Source organism: Siniperca chuatsi, linkage group LG6 (assembly GCF_020085105.1).
Source record: "Siniperca chuatsi isolate FFG_IHB_CAS linkage group LG6, ASM2008510v1, whole genome shotgun sequence".
Lineage (NCBI taxonomy): Eukaryota > Metazoa > Chordata > Actinopteri > Centrarchiformes > Sinipercidae > Siniperca > Siniperca chuatsi.
In genome coordinates this window covers 7,321,896-7,338,468 of record NC_058047.1, presented here as the reverse complement: position 1 = coordinate 7,338,468, position 16,573 = coordinate 7,321,896, and the positions used below count along the sequence as shown (strand labels likewise).

The 16,573-nt window shown below is 39.6% G+C and overlaps 1 protein-coding gene across 1 annotated transcript in view; it reads right to left on the bottom strand.

Moving 5' to 3' along the window:
* The window catches only part of LOC122877771 (collagen alpha-1(XXIV) chain), a 96,430-nt gene extending 84,606 nt beyond the window's left edge, over nucleotides 1-11,824 (bottom strand). The window contains exons 1-2 of the mRNA XM_044199785.1: nucleotides 11,293-11,824; nucleotides 967-1,034 (exon numbers count right to left, since the gene is read on the bottom strand). Coding sequence (XP_044055720.1) covers nucleotides 967-1,034; nucleotides 11,293-11,345 — 121 coding nt within the window. The 5' untranslated portion in view covers nucleotides 11,346-11,824. The remainder of the gene's footprint in view (nucleotides 1-966; nucleotides 1,035-11,292) is intronic.
* Between the last annotated feature and the right edge of the window lie 4,749 nt (nucleotides 11,825-16,573).

The window sequence follows — 16,573 nt, the reverse complement described above, 5'->3', positions numbered from 1 at the left end:
AGGTTCATAATTTTATTTTGGGGTTGTACCAAAATAGGTTTACATGGTTTAATTTAAAAAAAAAACAGCATATTTTTTCTCATACTGCATATTGCTGCAGCACCTCTTTTCACTCTGTGTCTTGAACGCTCCGTTTTAGCTACCAAGTGAGGCATCTCACTTCTATTCGATCTTTGTTGGGAGTTGCACATGCGCAGTACCTAGGTAAGGACTAGACAATCAGAAGCAGAGTAGGGCGGGTCCTGACGAGCAAGGTAGTGTGATCCAAAACAAAGCCACTTAGTCACCAGCCAGTAACTATGGCTTCGGTTCAGCCGTTACGGTCCAGCCATACATGTTCCAACAATCCGAACCAGCTTCACAGCCGAGACTGGAGCAAGACGTTTCAGAGTGGTAAGTTATTAATTTGTAACTAATTTATCTTTCATAGGTAACGTTTAACTGTGCACTATCTCTACATCACAGTAACAACTTTATGTCCACTGACTGCCTGGAGGGCATCTAACGTTATTCTAATTTCATATTTTAGTGTACTTGTGGTAACTGTGCAATTCATGCATTATCACACGTGTTACATAGTGACGTAGATACTTTACAGAAGTAAAGGCTGGACTACAATCGAGCTGTTTTCAGGCAGTCCAGGAGCAGTGTTTTCTGTGGGAGAGGGTAACTCTCTTTGGGGTGGACTTTTTCACTTTGCAAACGTATTATATGCACAAAAAAGATATATAACACAATAAAGGAAAGGGAAAAAGCCAAAAAGCATAATATGACCACTTTAAGTCAGTATACTGACTTGGGTAGGTACAGTTGGTAAGTAAAGCTATGTTAAGTTTGTTAATATAAACAATAGCAAATATATAGCATCACCTCTCCATTATCAATTCAAGTGTGGTCACAAAAAAAGAGTACTAGTAACAATCTTAATGCTAATGTTTAGTTATGCATTAGGGTTCTGTTGTTTACCTTGAGCTAGGTAGTCTCCTCCAGAGAGTACTGCTGAGCATACTGACAGGAGCAGGATAAAGTTCCACCTAGAGGGACACACAAACACAAATGAATAACAGATTAGCACATTTTAACAGTAATCTATTGAAACATAAAAATGTAGGCAATGTAGACGATCCAATCATTGACTGTGTCGAGATAATTATTCTAAGAATTCTAATCAAAATTGTGCTACACAGATGAGCATTTCTTAACTGAAAGACCCTACTCTCATACATGCATATGTCCAGTGTTGGGGAGCAGGTTTCCAGTCCATCACAGGGCAAATACAGATATAAACACACACCTTAAAATGTATGACTAACTTAGAAGTCACCTTGTGTGTTGCAGCCTGGGATGAAAACCAGAACTCCAGTTGAAACCAAAGCCAATACGAGGGAGAGAGGAGCATGATAAATGTAGAGGACCAGGGCTGGAAATTCATGCCTGGTCTTTATTTCTGTGAGGCAACACTGCTAACCACTTAACGGCGGCACCCTTTTCCCATCCAATTACAATCCTGGTGATATAGTTTATATGAGCAACTGCTGTTCATCATAAAGATGCATTTCAGGTGGTTTTCACTGTATATGAAGCTCTGTCAAAGGAGAGATGCTAGTATACTACATCTTGACAACTTACTGATTATCCTAAGTACACTGAGACAGAGTGTGGTCACAGCACACAGATGAGCCAAACCTCAAGTCAAATACTAAATCAGCTATACAGAAAACACCAATCTCTTGTTGAGGTTTTATCTCAGTCACAAGTGAATTATGGTGGACACAATTGCGGTAAGTATGAGAAAAACACTAGTGACTATAACTTGGCTCTTTTTCCATTCAGTCATTCACTATTAGAAGTCTAACCTTACCAAGCTGACATAAGCAGCTGAAATCAGCAATTTAGAGTAGATAGCACAGATCTCTTGAGTGACGCTGAGATTGAAAAGTGGCTGATGGTATACCACTATGTCACTGTTGGTTTTGGTATGCTGCTGCCGGATTACTGCCTTGTAGCACTTGAAAAGTGGCTCACAGTATGTCACTCATGTTCAAGTGTCATATACCACTCAATTTTTTAATGGCATATGCCTCTGCTGACGATTGGTATGTCCCTGCTGTGTCAGGTGAAAAAGATGCGTCACTGTTGTTCCACCAGAAGATATGTCAGTGGTATAGAGGAAGAGGAGTGACATACCATTTTCTTGTGCCATAAGCTGATCGAACAGCAGCGACATGCCACTAGTTAAATTGGCATACCACTAAGAATCGACATATGACACTAAAACAAGGGTGGCACACCACCAGTATGCCAGGGGACAGTGGTATCTGCCAGTGAAATTGGAGTGACATGCTGTTTGACACTGCATTGGCATATTATAATCAGCAGTGGCATGTGTTAATAAAAATAAATGTATATGTTGATGAGAAGTTTTAGTGAAACATGAGTGACATACCTTGTATAAGTGCCAGTAGAACGGCAGTGACATACCAAAAACCGACAGTGACATGCCTATCAGAATAGACACATGCCACTAGAACAAGAGCGGCATACCATAACAGCCACTATTCGATCTTGGCGCTGCTGGATATCTTTGTAATAGGGCCTTGAGGTGATGATACATGGACAATTATTTGAGACAGCAGAAGTTGGAAATATTTCCTCTAACAGCACAAGTAGGCAATGTGTTTAGAAAGTATAGGAATGGCCAATCAATTAACTTTTCTCGCAATGGTCAGTTTGACATGTCATGGCACTACATGGGCCTTGGTGCTGAAACAGCTAAAGCTAGTGGAATGCAGTAGTTATTAATGTTATTAGGTTACCTAGCCACACTTGTGTTTGCCAAAATGTTCACCATGAGAATGGTCTGTAATAAAAATAAAATTAAACAATGCAGTTGTTAAATCTGTTGCCTAACAAACGTTACAAACACAGATGTTGTGCCTCCTCTCATTGCATGAGAACATTTGGGAACTTTCACACATTATAATAACACTAAATTATATGAGATGGAAAGATAGGAAAAGACCTTAACTAGCCAGTCATAACGGTCGGTAGTTGAAAGTGAATGGTCGTCCATACAATGGTATAAGCTAACCTACCAGACTGGTAAGGCTAGCGAGCTAGGATTAATTAACGTTGATGTAACCTTAACTATTTGCTGGTAAACCTAAAGTTAGTATCAATGTTGTAACAAAGTCAAGTTGTTAAAATGTTAGCCATGGTGCCATTTGCAGACAAATTTGCTTTTTACACCAGACACAGGAGAGACAGCTCTTTTTGAAGCTGAAAGAAGAAATTGGTAACGTTAACTTCATGTTAGCTAGCTTACATACTAGGATGGTCAATGTGAAACGTTAAATTAGCTTACAGTAAATCCTTCCCGAGCCTTTTATACATAGTTTTAGGCACTACCAGCTGTAATAGGTTGCTCAATTACTTGAAGAGAAGACTTAGGTTACAGTATTTTTAACCATTATTAGCCTCATTTGGATGACTGAAACTGCGGTAAGCTTTCTTTCCGGGGTGGCTGGGTTTTAGACAGCATCCATTTTAACAGTGTGTCTCTTGTCAGTTTAAACCATGGTTAAATTAGTTTTGCCACTACGTTAAGTAGCGCTAATCCTGTTAACGGTTATGGGTGCAACGGTTAATCGTTGCTAGTTAACTTTTAGCTACTTGTAATTTATACCTTGCGCAGTGATTTAGAAGGTGACCGGAAGTCTGTTTGAGGTGTCCTGCTTGTTGCGATTTTAATGAATGAGCAAATTAGAAATGAGTATATTGTAACAATTATCACATTGTCTGTGTTGGGCCCAAATTCGTAATTTTAAATACACCATGGGCAAAATAAAGGAAAAAACACCAAAACATCAGAGCTGTAGTAAACTAACACTATATATTCTGATGGATGAATTGTATCCTTTGTAATGTGAAGATACATTAATAACAAGGAGAGAAAATTACTTAACTTGTGAATTGATTACCATAAACTTTGCAAATATATTTCATATTGTAAACCAGACCATGGCTGTAATGACTCTTCTAAACTTGAAATAAGTTAAAGGTCAAATGATTAGTTGAGTAATCAAAAAACTAATTGGTAACAATTTTGATAATCAATTGACTGTTGATTGGACAAAACAAGCAATTTGCGGTCACACTGGGCTCTGGGAACTTGTGATTTGCTTTTTTAGTATTTTCTTTTCATTTTGCAGACTAAATCAATTGATCAATCAGAAAAAAAGCCTAGATTAATTGATATTGAAAGTAATTACTCCTGCATTACTGCATTACTTGCAGCCCTAGTCAATATTGGGTTGAAATTAGTTGTTGGAACATGAAAAAAAGACACCTGGGAGCCCTGGTTGTCAACCAGGCTTTTTTCATAAACAGGAGATAATGATCTGCTTATATATTCTGAAAAGCCACAATGTATATGATCTACATGAACAGTGATCTAGCTACAAAATATTGTATCTGTAATATAGCAATAATAATATTAATAATAATAACTTTATTTGTACAGCACTTTTCTAAAAACAATGTTTACAAAGTGCTTTATATACAATAAACCCAAAGGCAGCATCAATAAAGAATAAAAATAAAGGTAATGCACAAACCACGTCTTCATACACTAATGCTTTTGAAAATTTCATCATGCAGGAAAAGCACACTTACAATTGATATAAACATAGGCTTTAACTTATATTCCACTAAGATTTACACTTTAGAAGATTTATTTTTATTTAAAACAGTGCTAATCACACAATGAGATATTAGGAGCTATGTTACTCATACTGCATATTGTGACCTTACTCCTTAAATGATAGATTCCTGGGACTTGACCCTCACTGACCCCACCTCTAGGTGGCACTGCCCACCTTATATCTAAAAGGGCAGTATGTACTGTGTACAATCAGGAAAAGTCATCAGTGAGCATTTACACACTGCATTGACATTAGGTTTTCCTTATTCAGATAAGATTTTCCCATACAGATTATGTTAATAACAGTTTTAAAAGGGATGAATGTGCATTAACACTAATTGTACTCTGTGTCCATCCTCTCCTCTTTTTTGTCAAGAATTCAGCATCACCAGTGTTAATACACACAATTACTCAACATTTTACCCAGATCTAATGAATATTTGGTATTAACTCAGTTTAGCTATTAAATAAATTATTTGAGACAGTTGTGTCTACTAAAATGCACGTAGAGTGTAAAGTCGTTTTTTACCAGACCACCATGTACAACTACACCCACACGTTTTCAGTCCCACAATTTTAATCTAAGCTGAAACCTTTAATTTGTGTCTCTAAAACAACAGCAAAGATGGCAAAACATGTTGTGTCATCCTTGTTATACAGTCTCACCATCCTAGTGATTGGTATCCTATCAATATAATGCTATGTAACATTTACTGACATTGTCAACCAGTAGAGGTGTGAAAAAGCTGGCGCTGTTTCCAAATACAGAAAATTTGCCAGTTTTAGTGTGAAACCATACTGTTCCCCTATCATATTGATTACATATAAGGGTGAAATACTATATGTTGCTTTTAAAAAAGTGATTTGTTGAGATGGATTTGTATTTTTAGATGTTTTGGTACAGAATTGTATGTTGTTCATATTACAGGTGAGCACGAGAGGTGGAGTCTTGCTCATGTTCTCCTCTGATGTCCATCAGTCAAATCACATGTCAAACTACCAAATAAATCCAACCATCAAAGAATAACTGGAATAATGGAATAATAAGTATTTTGTAAACATTTGCGTACAATCTAAAATATAATCAGATTTTTAGATTTTGCTTTAAACAGTAGTCCAACTATTACAGTAGTCAAGTCATGTCATCTTTTTCTCCTACAACTATGATTCACAACATACTTTACAGACCATTTATCATGCACAGCTTCAAAGCATACTCTGTACATTCAAACCAAATCAATCGCATCAACAGCCCTGTACATAGGAACAGTTGCTGATACAATCTGAAGTAGCTTCTGGTAACTAGTGTGATGATTTTCAACACATTGAGGTGGTACAGGAGACAGCAGTCCAGCTATTTTAATATGCAGTTATGCGAGAATACCAAAAAGAGTACTATCAATCACAGGCTGCTGTCGCACACTAAACCTTCAGGGATTGTTATGTGAGTGTGATGTTACAAACAGCATGGTAGCTGTCTTACAAACATCTCTCCTTCATGGCATTTGAGGACCAGATTAGCCCAGCAAAGAAGATACCAGTGTCTGTGTGCCATGTTTGTTTTCCCGGAGCAATGTGGCCCTGCAGACTTGAGCAAAAGGAAGAGAAACGGAGGTAGACAGAGAAAAAAGAGAAAGAGAAGGAGAAGCCAACAAGAAAAAATGGAAAAGAAAAAGATTGACTCTACGAAGGAAATACTATGAGCTGTGCCTGTCACCTGTTCCCCATCGAGAAAGCAGTGCGACATTCCACTGCCGGGAACACAGACATATCCCCAAAGCAGGAAAAAGCAATATAGGAAAACGAGGGGGGGGGTATATGATTACAATCATTCATTTGTTGAGAGAGGATAAAACTGATATTTATTTAAAGCCAATGAGTAGCTGGCTCTGCTTAAAAGTTGGCAGGGTTTAAAAGTCGACCAAAAAAGAAAAAAAAAGCTAAATATAACACTTAACATTCCCTTTTGAAGTGTCACGGGGGGGCATCTGATGCTGATTCAAACAGCTTTTTTCTCCCTGTCTGTCACGCAGTCTCCCTGTTCAGGGCTATTTAAGGCATCCCTGAGGCTCTGCCACCAAACAGACTCAGGTCATTACTTCTGAACATCTACAGTGACGTAAGTACAAGTGGTGGGAATTTTCTAACACCTTAACCCTACCATTTGCTGTTCTACTGTCTCAGCATCAGTTGGTGAACTTTGTTACCTTTGACATTTCAATTTCATTTTTTTTTCTATATGCAAACAGGAAAGAAGCGAAGAAACTGAGTTCATATCCAGGACATAGGCTACATGCAGAGCCACCAGTTTCACTGTTTCTTTATTAAACCTTGAGGTAAATCCCTGTCTAAGTGACAGCACACTATGACATGCTTTCCAGTCCTTGCAGTTAATGGAAAAGACTGCTGAAAGTAAGACAAAGCTCCCCAAACACTGCTCTGTTGACTAAGGGAAATACCACTATGTGGGGAGTGGGTGTCATGTCAAGTCTATAAATAATCACAACTTAAAACTCTCCCTCTGCGATGAATCATTCCAGCAGTAACAGATCTTGCATTTCTCCCCTCAAAATTAGCTTGGATCCCTAACAATGGTTCATTCAAGTGAGGAAAAGGCTGAGAGGCAAATGGAGAGTGCTCAGTTTGGCTTGGCAAATAGAAGCAAACTCACTTAAGTTCTGTTTACAATTCTCATAAAGAAAGGGAAACAATTGTCTTAGGTTCATCATTGATGTCTGTCAGGGGGTGACTTTGTGAGCAGTGACATTAACAGTATACTGTTTACATGTCTAATTTGGCAGGTCACTTACCAAATCCATTAGTAGCAAAAAAGCATGCAAAGCTGTTAATCTACCCAAACAACTCTGAAATGTTTAACTTCTTGAGGGAGTAAACAAAAAGGGGGATACCAATGAAATTGCTTTTTATCTGTGCTGGAGGTAAAAATCATGCACAAAGCTAACAGCAGCTCTTCTTTACTCTGCCTTTGGTGGAAAGGTTCTCTGATCTGTAAGGACATGTTGGACCATCTAAACAAACCCGATGGAAGTCACCTTCACTGACCTGTGCCATTTCTTCCCTTCCTTTGACTTTGAAAAGATTGTTTCTGCCTTCAGCCAACAGAAGATGTAGTACTCTTGTAGAGAGTATGTCTAAAGAGTAATTATTCAGAAAATTGAGGTTTATAGAGCTTGACCTTGGAGCATTTGCCTAACCTCCACTGTTATATGCCCCCTTGGCAAAATGTGGCTCAGTTGAGCCCAAGTTTTAAATGGAGTGGAATTCAAAACAGAGAAGGCAATAACTCTGACACATAAACTGACACAGTGCTCTAAGGAGGTGTATTGAGGCTCATAATAGAAGTTTGACTTTGCCAAGATGTCAAACTATGAGAGAAATACATCAGACATCAGAAAAATTACATCCATCATATATGCAGTAGACAGCTCATGTTAAGATCAAGCATCACACACACATATGCTAAGAACAAGTGGATTTTTCTCTCAATGAAAATATCTGAGTTACTTGCTAATCGGGTGTTCTGTTCCTGCATGCATCGCTTCTCAATCTCAACCAACACATTCCTGGACATGAACAAGTAAGTGATCCACAGCCAATGTCTGTTCCTACTGGCTGTGTTTCAGCTTTAACACCTGTATCCTGATCATAATTACTTCGTTATGGAAGCACTAAATGGGCTTGTCTTCATATCCAAATGGCCATTAGCAAAAATTAGCAGGTCAACAAGTTTTCAGGTTTCCGTTGCCTACTTGATGTTCCTCTCTGGCCAAGGCCTGAAATACTTTCCAGATCTGATACATTTCCAAACTACCCCAAACAACTGATGAATACAAAAATATAAATCTAAATATAATTTTTTAGGACCAGTATGTCATGTCCGTATGCTTCTTCTTTGACAAAGAACCAAGCGTGGTGCATGTTTGTGCTCACTCAGAAGGGTGACGGGAGTCAAGAGGTCATTGTAGACCAGAGTAAAGATTGACTTAGTCCACAAGGCAGCGAGCAGACAAAGGGCTGTGAGTAAACTTCCATTGGCCTTTATTGGTTTGCCCTTTTCCTGTTGCGGGGGACCTGCAGATGTTAGGAGGGTTAAATACAGTCACTAACACAGACAAGCCAAAATCCCTATAGCTACTGGTGTGGAGAAGGTGACTGCAGCAAGAAGGTGGGCAGGCTAATCAGGCTTACAGGTTAGAATACTCTGAAGTTATCGCCTGAAATCATCAAAACATTTTTCTCCATTTTAGTCAGTTCCACCGCTTATTAAAGGGGTTGGTTCACACAAATAACGACAAAAAGAAGCTGTTGAGTTTTTCAAATGTCTGTGAAGGTTAATCAAAGTGCCACAAACAACTTTTACTCACCTCCAATGTGATGGGGTGGTATCAAAGCTAGCTGCACGGTTGGATCCAATAAGTGGAACACTGTATGGATTTTTTTTAATTGGGGTGAACTGCTCTTTTAAGCTTCATCTTATACCACCCAAACAGGATTCAACTGAATGTATGACTCTTATGGGCCAGAAATTGCCATCACAGAGTCAAAGTGAAAAGTCAAAATGTGATGTGACTCTTTCAGCTAGAATACATGGAAAACTAAACAAAAGATGAGAGGCCATATTATAGTTAATCACAGTATGTGTGTTGATAGCACCACAGTCTCTGTACTTCATGTAATGACATGTTTCATGGAAAAAACTGTCCCTTAAACCTTGTATCTATTCTCCTGGATTTCACAGTAGACTTGTTCATGGTCCAGTCAAATAAGAAGAGTAGTGATATTTGCATCCTCATATAAATATAGCCTGTTGTAGCTTACTTTCAGTAAGTGTTATGCCCCATTACCAATAGGGTACGCTCCTCATTTTCTATTAATATTCAGAATAACAGAGAAGCCATGTATACAACACCGTAGCAACATTACACTGAACACACCTATCATTAAAGCACAGGTGCACCACACGCACAGTTGATGAATAAAAAATGCAAGTGTAATATGGACTTAAGGCAGCCACAGACACTAAGACTAGTCCACAATTATTACTTATAAATTAGCCACAGTGTCAGTACATCAGGCAAAAACAAAATAATTAAGACATCATACATTACATGTAATATTTGTATCAGACATTAGTCTAGACCCCCTCCTCCAGTGAACAAAGTATTGCCCATCTACACTTCCTAAAAAACTTGCTTCATGAACTTATCATGGGAACTACCAGCCAGCGTTGAGGAGACAGCATGCTCTCAGTCAAGTGTACAGTATGTGAGTCTCTGCAGCTATACAGTCCAACCACTGCCAGCAATGGAGAAGCAATTCCTGCAACAGTGGGTGATTGTCTGGAGCTCAGGAGCCAGTTAACCACTGATGCATACACACTAACTCTCCCAGTGAATTCAAGGGAGGCCACACTTGTTCTCAGTCAACTCAGTTCTCCCATAAGGCTCTCATTTTCACTCTCAAGGACAAAAATTTCAGGTCCACTTTGTTTTCCACCAAGCAAACACTATCAGCAGAGAACAACAGAATGCCTTGTAAAACTGGCTCTTTTTAGATCTTATCTGGAAGGGATTCATAATAGAGTACAGGCAACTTGGACTCACTTCTGATAGAAGAAAATACATTTCCTGTTAAGTAGACTATTGAGGCATGCACATTTCTGTAGCTCCACAGTCCCAGCTGAATATAACAGGACAACGAAACCTGCATGCAGGATGTTTAGGTTTAAAGGCACTAAATTATATATATATATATAAAAGCCTAAATACTTTGACAGGGTTTAATTAATTTGTTAGATCTTGAGTCCTTGACAGTTGATCTTATTATTATACACTATTACAATGATTTATCACTGACATGCTGAATAAGCATCATTGCTTCCAAGCCATTCTCAATCATCCTCTCTCTACATGCTCCAGTGTTTATTTCCCAGCTTATCATAGCTATGTGAGTGAAAGATAAATAAAAAGAAGGGGGTCCAGCAGTGGGCCACATGGTATCCAGATTAAAATGTTAAGAGATCCCAGGCTGCATATGGCGAGAAGAATATATGGCGAGTTAAAAGCCAAGACTTGTGCACTTACTACTGCTAAGATGTCAGCTATATTTATCAAGATCAACCAAGAATAACACTGAAGTTCACTGTAATATTCAAAGCTTTTAAAGTTCAAATACATGTATTCATGGAAAAGTACAATTATCATTTAGGAAAGGTTAGAGTGGGAAGAAGAGTCCATATGTAGTTGTAGCCTACTGTTGTTTGTATGATTATTATCTGAACTAAAGAATAAAATGTCTAATCTAATTGAAAAACAATAATAATAGAGATCAATGATTCAAATACTAAACTCTATGCATTTATCGTACTGACCGGATGAAAATATTGTCAGTCACGTTTTTGTGGCAAAAAACTGGCGCCCCTGTCAGGGAAAGCCGCCAAAGAACCAGAACAGAAATAAGTCCCCCGGTTGCCATTTTTTTTTCAATGAAAATCTGTTCTGGGAACAGTTTCAATAGCGCAAATAGGCAGCGTAATATCTGCACACTATTTACTAAAAATGCCCACTTACGTTGCTGCCGCGGAAACGTGTCCACTCCTTGTCCGTTGAGCTCCTAAATGCATTTGTATGCATTTGTCCAGGCAGCAGAGATCTGGGTGAAAACAGAATCACACTCAAGAGGATACCTGCTCATGGGGTAACTCTTTGGCAACAGCCAAAGGAAGCGTAAAGTGGACGGAGGAGTACTGCCACCTCAGAATTTCCTCATCGTATTGCAGTCCGGAGGAGAGATCTCTCCCACTCGTTCAAACCTGAGCTTCTCAGATCCTTTGCGCTCTGCGGCGCGCAGTGATCAGGCTATTTCTATCCAAAGTGGAGACGCGCAACAGTTGCATAGAAAAAAGTTGGCTTGGAGAGCGGGTAGTCAGACTGTTGCAGTGTTGACTCGACCACGGTGTGGGATACAGAGAGACCGAGCTCGGCTGCTTCTCTCAGAGTGGCCTCCAACACAACAGCAGATCCAGCTCTGCGCGGTTTTACCTCCAGGCGGTGGTTTCTGCTATGTGCCTTGACTTGCACTGATGCAAGGGCACCCGTACTCACCCCAACACAACTCTTACCAGCTGGTGGTGTTGGATTTCACCAGTTACAGACTCGTGACATCACGGACAGACTTTTGGCTTGTGTTCATCACTGCCCTTTGTCTACTTTGACTACTGTATTAGCCTAAAGCGGGTACAATATGTATCCTTACTGTATACTCAGCAGGGTAGAGGGCATGCTCTAATTGTAAACTAGCATGAACTTGCTTGCAAAGACACACACATGCACACACCAAGACTGAAATAGAGAAAAATAGATTGGGTCAGGTGATGCAGCCTCATGTTTGCTGACAAGCAAATCTGCTAGGTGCTGCAGCTCAAGACACTGTTGTTCTGGCACAATGGCAAGATTTTCTATTATTCAGCATTAGGACTAGTTTACAACACTTGGTACTAAAAAAACAGAACTGAACAGTCTTTGCACACATATCCCTAACAGTGCACCATTACCTAAACTTATTTTCCTAGCAGGGGAGTACCGATCTTAAGTACGATTAGATGCAGCAAAAGTTAATTTCAATCTCATATGCACTTAGCAGTATGAAGATAAGCCACAACAAAATAAGTGAGAAAGTCTTTTGATGTAAAAAATATGCAACAGTACATGCACAGTGCAGAACAGAGGCATGGGATAGTGCTGTATATAAAACAACCCAATTGCATCCTGGTCTTTATCTTCTTTGGCCAGCATCCAAAATAATTACATTAATATAATAATTATACAAGTAGGGCCTCCTATTAACTGCATTTCTACTGACATAAAATCACCAGGTGGTTTAGCAGGTGAGGCAGCATGCCATATAGTTTGAGGGGTTTGGATTTTGAATCAGATTTACACAAATACAGATTTATTAGGTGTATAAACTCTTGTAGTGTTTATCATAAAAATGTTTTTGCTCTGGCACTGATTATAGTTGGAAATAACCCTTCTTTGTTTCTTTGTAACCATGTCTGAACACAACACTGCCAGGTTTCCCCCTTGAAAATGACACTGTTTCTTTTCTTTATCTTGCGCATTGATTTTTCCAAACTCTAACCCACTACCACCGTTCGTGATCAAGGTTAACCCATTAACCTAGAATCAAACAGAGCTCTGTGGGTCCCTGGTCCCCCAGCATCCTCCTCAAGACGTCCGCAGCCTCCCTCAGCTCAGCCTGGACAGAGAGGGAGTCCATATGGTTTGCAGTTTAGGGACCTGGGGGGGACGCTACTAGGAGACAGAGCAGTTTCTGCTTCTAATCCTAGGTGGAGCACACAGGATTTTTTAACCTGAAAACAACTGAGGGACAGTTAAAGTCCAACAGTTACAACGCCCAAACAAGGAGTCATTTAAGGTGGTCAAAGTAACATGGAAACTCCAAGTGAGCCTGCCAGCCACTATAAACAGTGAGGTAAATAAAGAGCATTCATTTTGTGATGCCTGCATACAAGACATCTGCAGCTCTTTGTGCTACGGAGGTCTGTGTGTGTCTGCAGGAGTGGGTCAAACTCTCATCAACCTCTTCATCAAAGACAGTTGTCTCCGAGGAGGAAGCACTTGCATGGGATGCACTCTCTCTCTCTCGCTGGCTTTGCCATCAGCCAGCACCTTGGGACAGCAATGCTTCGACCAGATGTTTTCTTCCACTTCCAGGAAAGAAAAATGTTGAGATGCTGGTTCTCTGACAAGACCATGAATCAACATCGTGAACAAATGAATTACATGATCAGTTTGTTGCAAAGCCCTGACATAGATGTTGGAGGCTTAAATAATATCTCTCTTAGAGAAGTAGAGTGTTTGCCATTTGCTGACTGGTAAACATTTGGAGAAATTTGAATCCAGACATGTGTCATATTGATAAAACCTTGATGAAATTATTGATATAGGGCCTCTCTTGCTGCGAAAAGGTTCTATAAAGCTTTTTACTATATTATACCATAAAATTACTTCAGCCAAATATGCACACAGATTTACAGCAAACTTTTCAAGATGAATTTTCTCTTTTTTTCCACATGTCCAGATGTGTACTAATCAGTCCATTGTGCACTGAGCACCAGAACGTTAGGCCCAAAGAGTGACTGGTGTCCGATAATCAGAATCAGATCTCTTGAGGAACGGGCAGACGCAGATGAGTGTACACTGACCCCCCTCCTGAAACATGTGGTATTCCCCTCTCACAGTTTCATAACTTATCCAATGAGATGGCCAATAAATGTGTTGTAATCAAGCCAGAATCACCACGGCAGTCAATGGACCAGTGTTTTCGGACAATGACTATGGAGTTTTACAAGTACATGAAGGCCAGACAGGATTCTGAGTAGAGCAGCATGTGTTCACAGACCATATGCTGTCATTCCATATGACCAAATATTACATTGTGCATGAAGAGCACATGTCCATTCGAGCTTGACTTCTTACTGTACCAAAATTGCTAATAAAAAAGTTTAGAAGCAATGGACAACAGATACTTTTTAATTAATTTCTTATGTACAATACATAAAAAACTATACTACTGCATTTGCTGGCAATGTGCTGTGATTCTGTACCTAATTTGGACTCAGGGATGTTGCTGGCCCCAGTTCCCGGGGGCTCCATGTATTCCTACCTGCACACTCGTGATTTCAGCTCCAGAGCTTCCCACTGGAGGGCCTGAATTCAAACACAATGTCCTGGTTGGAGAGCATATTGTCTTTCAGGATAACATTTCATAGTACAGTAACAGCTTGTAAATGTGGAGTGTGTGGAAACTTTTAGCCACACAGGACCAGAGCGAAGCCAAAGTCAACCGGGCTGGTTAAAGAGAAAAAGAAACAGGAAAGTGGTTGAGGAAGAGGGAAGGCTCTATGGTTGGTAGAGCGTAAAACAAAATGTTGTCTTGTAGCCAGCCAGTAGACTTACTAATAATGTGCTCTTGAGTGCCTACTGTAAGTGCATTCTTCTCGACATAATGCTGCAGCCACGGTTGGTTAAGTGTGCCTCATTAGGTAAACAGCTCATCAGTAAGTGTCTGCCATGAATCTGACCGAGGGAGAGCAATTTGTTGGCATGTGTCTGTGCAACCAGGTTGACAGCTGACTCTACCTACAAACTGGCTAGACACTAAACCTGCCTCCGTCTCTAATTAGCAAACATGGCCCTGTGTAATTTCTGTCCTGTGTGCGTGTCACAGGCTCGTAGAGCTGTTATTTTGCCGAGTGGGAAGAGTGGGCAACAGCTGGGAGAGTGCTTAACAGATGGTGGAATACAGAGCAGTTGATAGCAGAAACAATGCTCCATGTAAGAGCGTGTGCGAGTGTGTATGCAGTGAGGTGGTTTGCAGAGCTTAAGGGACCATTGGAAAGCAGGGAGAGAGGGGCCAGGGGAGTCCAGGGTGAAGGGGGTGTTTGGGCTGAGAGGAAGTTTGGGAGTGTGTAGGAAAAGTGAAAGTCCCTTTGGGGGTCAAGTGGGGTGGAGAGGGGCACAGAGGATGAACACACACACTGAACAAGGAGATATTGCCTCATGTTTGGCTTTTACTTTTCGTTGTAAAGCTTGTAAGCACTCCAGACGGAGTTATCGCTCTTGAAACAATGCCTGGTTAGTTGATGGTTCATTTGAACAGTATCCCAAAACATAATTTTAATTCACAGAAAACTGATGAGGTCGTTTATCATTAATTATGTGTAAACATGTTTTATATTGTTGTTTGTGTATGTGTGTGTGTGTGTGTAATTAGTTTTGCCATTCTGAGCAGAAGTCAACCAAACCCACACACCCTTTTAAAAACCCCTGACATCCAAATGCTGCCAAAATCATACGTTGCCGCATCATAAATTACTCAAGTTTAAGATGAATGGTAAATAATTGATGGTTTCCTTAACATAATAAATTAACAAGTACAATGTCTGTACTCGAATTTAAGAAAAACAACAACTACCTGACAGGAAAATGAGAACAGGAAAAGAAGAAATGTGCTGATTAAGATGAAGACATTTTTCTCTTTATGCTTATACTATTCATCAGCTGTTATTAAATCGGGCCTTCATCCAAAAACATCCTGATGTTTTCCCATCATTCTCACTGAAGGGGAGAAAGGAAAATGGTCTCCAAATGAAACAAATGCAAAGTCCAGAGGAAATTTGAAATTTGCGCCACTGTATGGGTGGGCAAACTCTTAAGCTTTAATTTAGGGGAGACTGCATATGTTAATGAAAGTATTTAACTCTTTGGTAGTTATTTTTGGATATGATGATACATAATTCAAAGTATTTGCTTTGAAAAGGAGATAAATATAGCATCTGTTTTCAGACACATACAGTATATGCGTATACATCTAGCATGTTGATCCTGCAAGAATGATGAATGAATACGGAGGGGTGGCAACATAACATTAAAGTAGGTAAGTTGCTACTGACACCTAACAGTAGCCATGTTATTCGGTGCTTCTCTGATCTTGTCCTATGTGACCTTGAAAAGCTAGAGCAAAGATTCTGTAGATGACACTGAGGCTCTGTTAAATAAGAACCATTTAATAACTTGATCATTGATGATTTTATAAAGAAATCTGAACTGTATTTTATCAGAATAGTTTATAATACTACCACTAATAGTTTTGCAACAAATGCTTGGGGGAAACTTTCTTGTGTTCAACTCGCTAGTCTGGTTTATCCTCCACATTACATTGTTATCCTCCATTACATGCTTTTACTAAATAGTGGTTGTAATAGTGTATTATGGCTGCAACAAGAGATGACAAGGCAGCTTTAGAAACCCGGTTGAACAATATTAA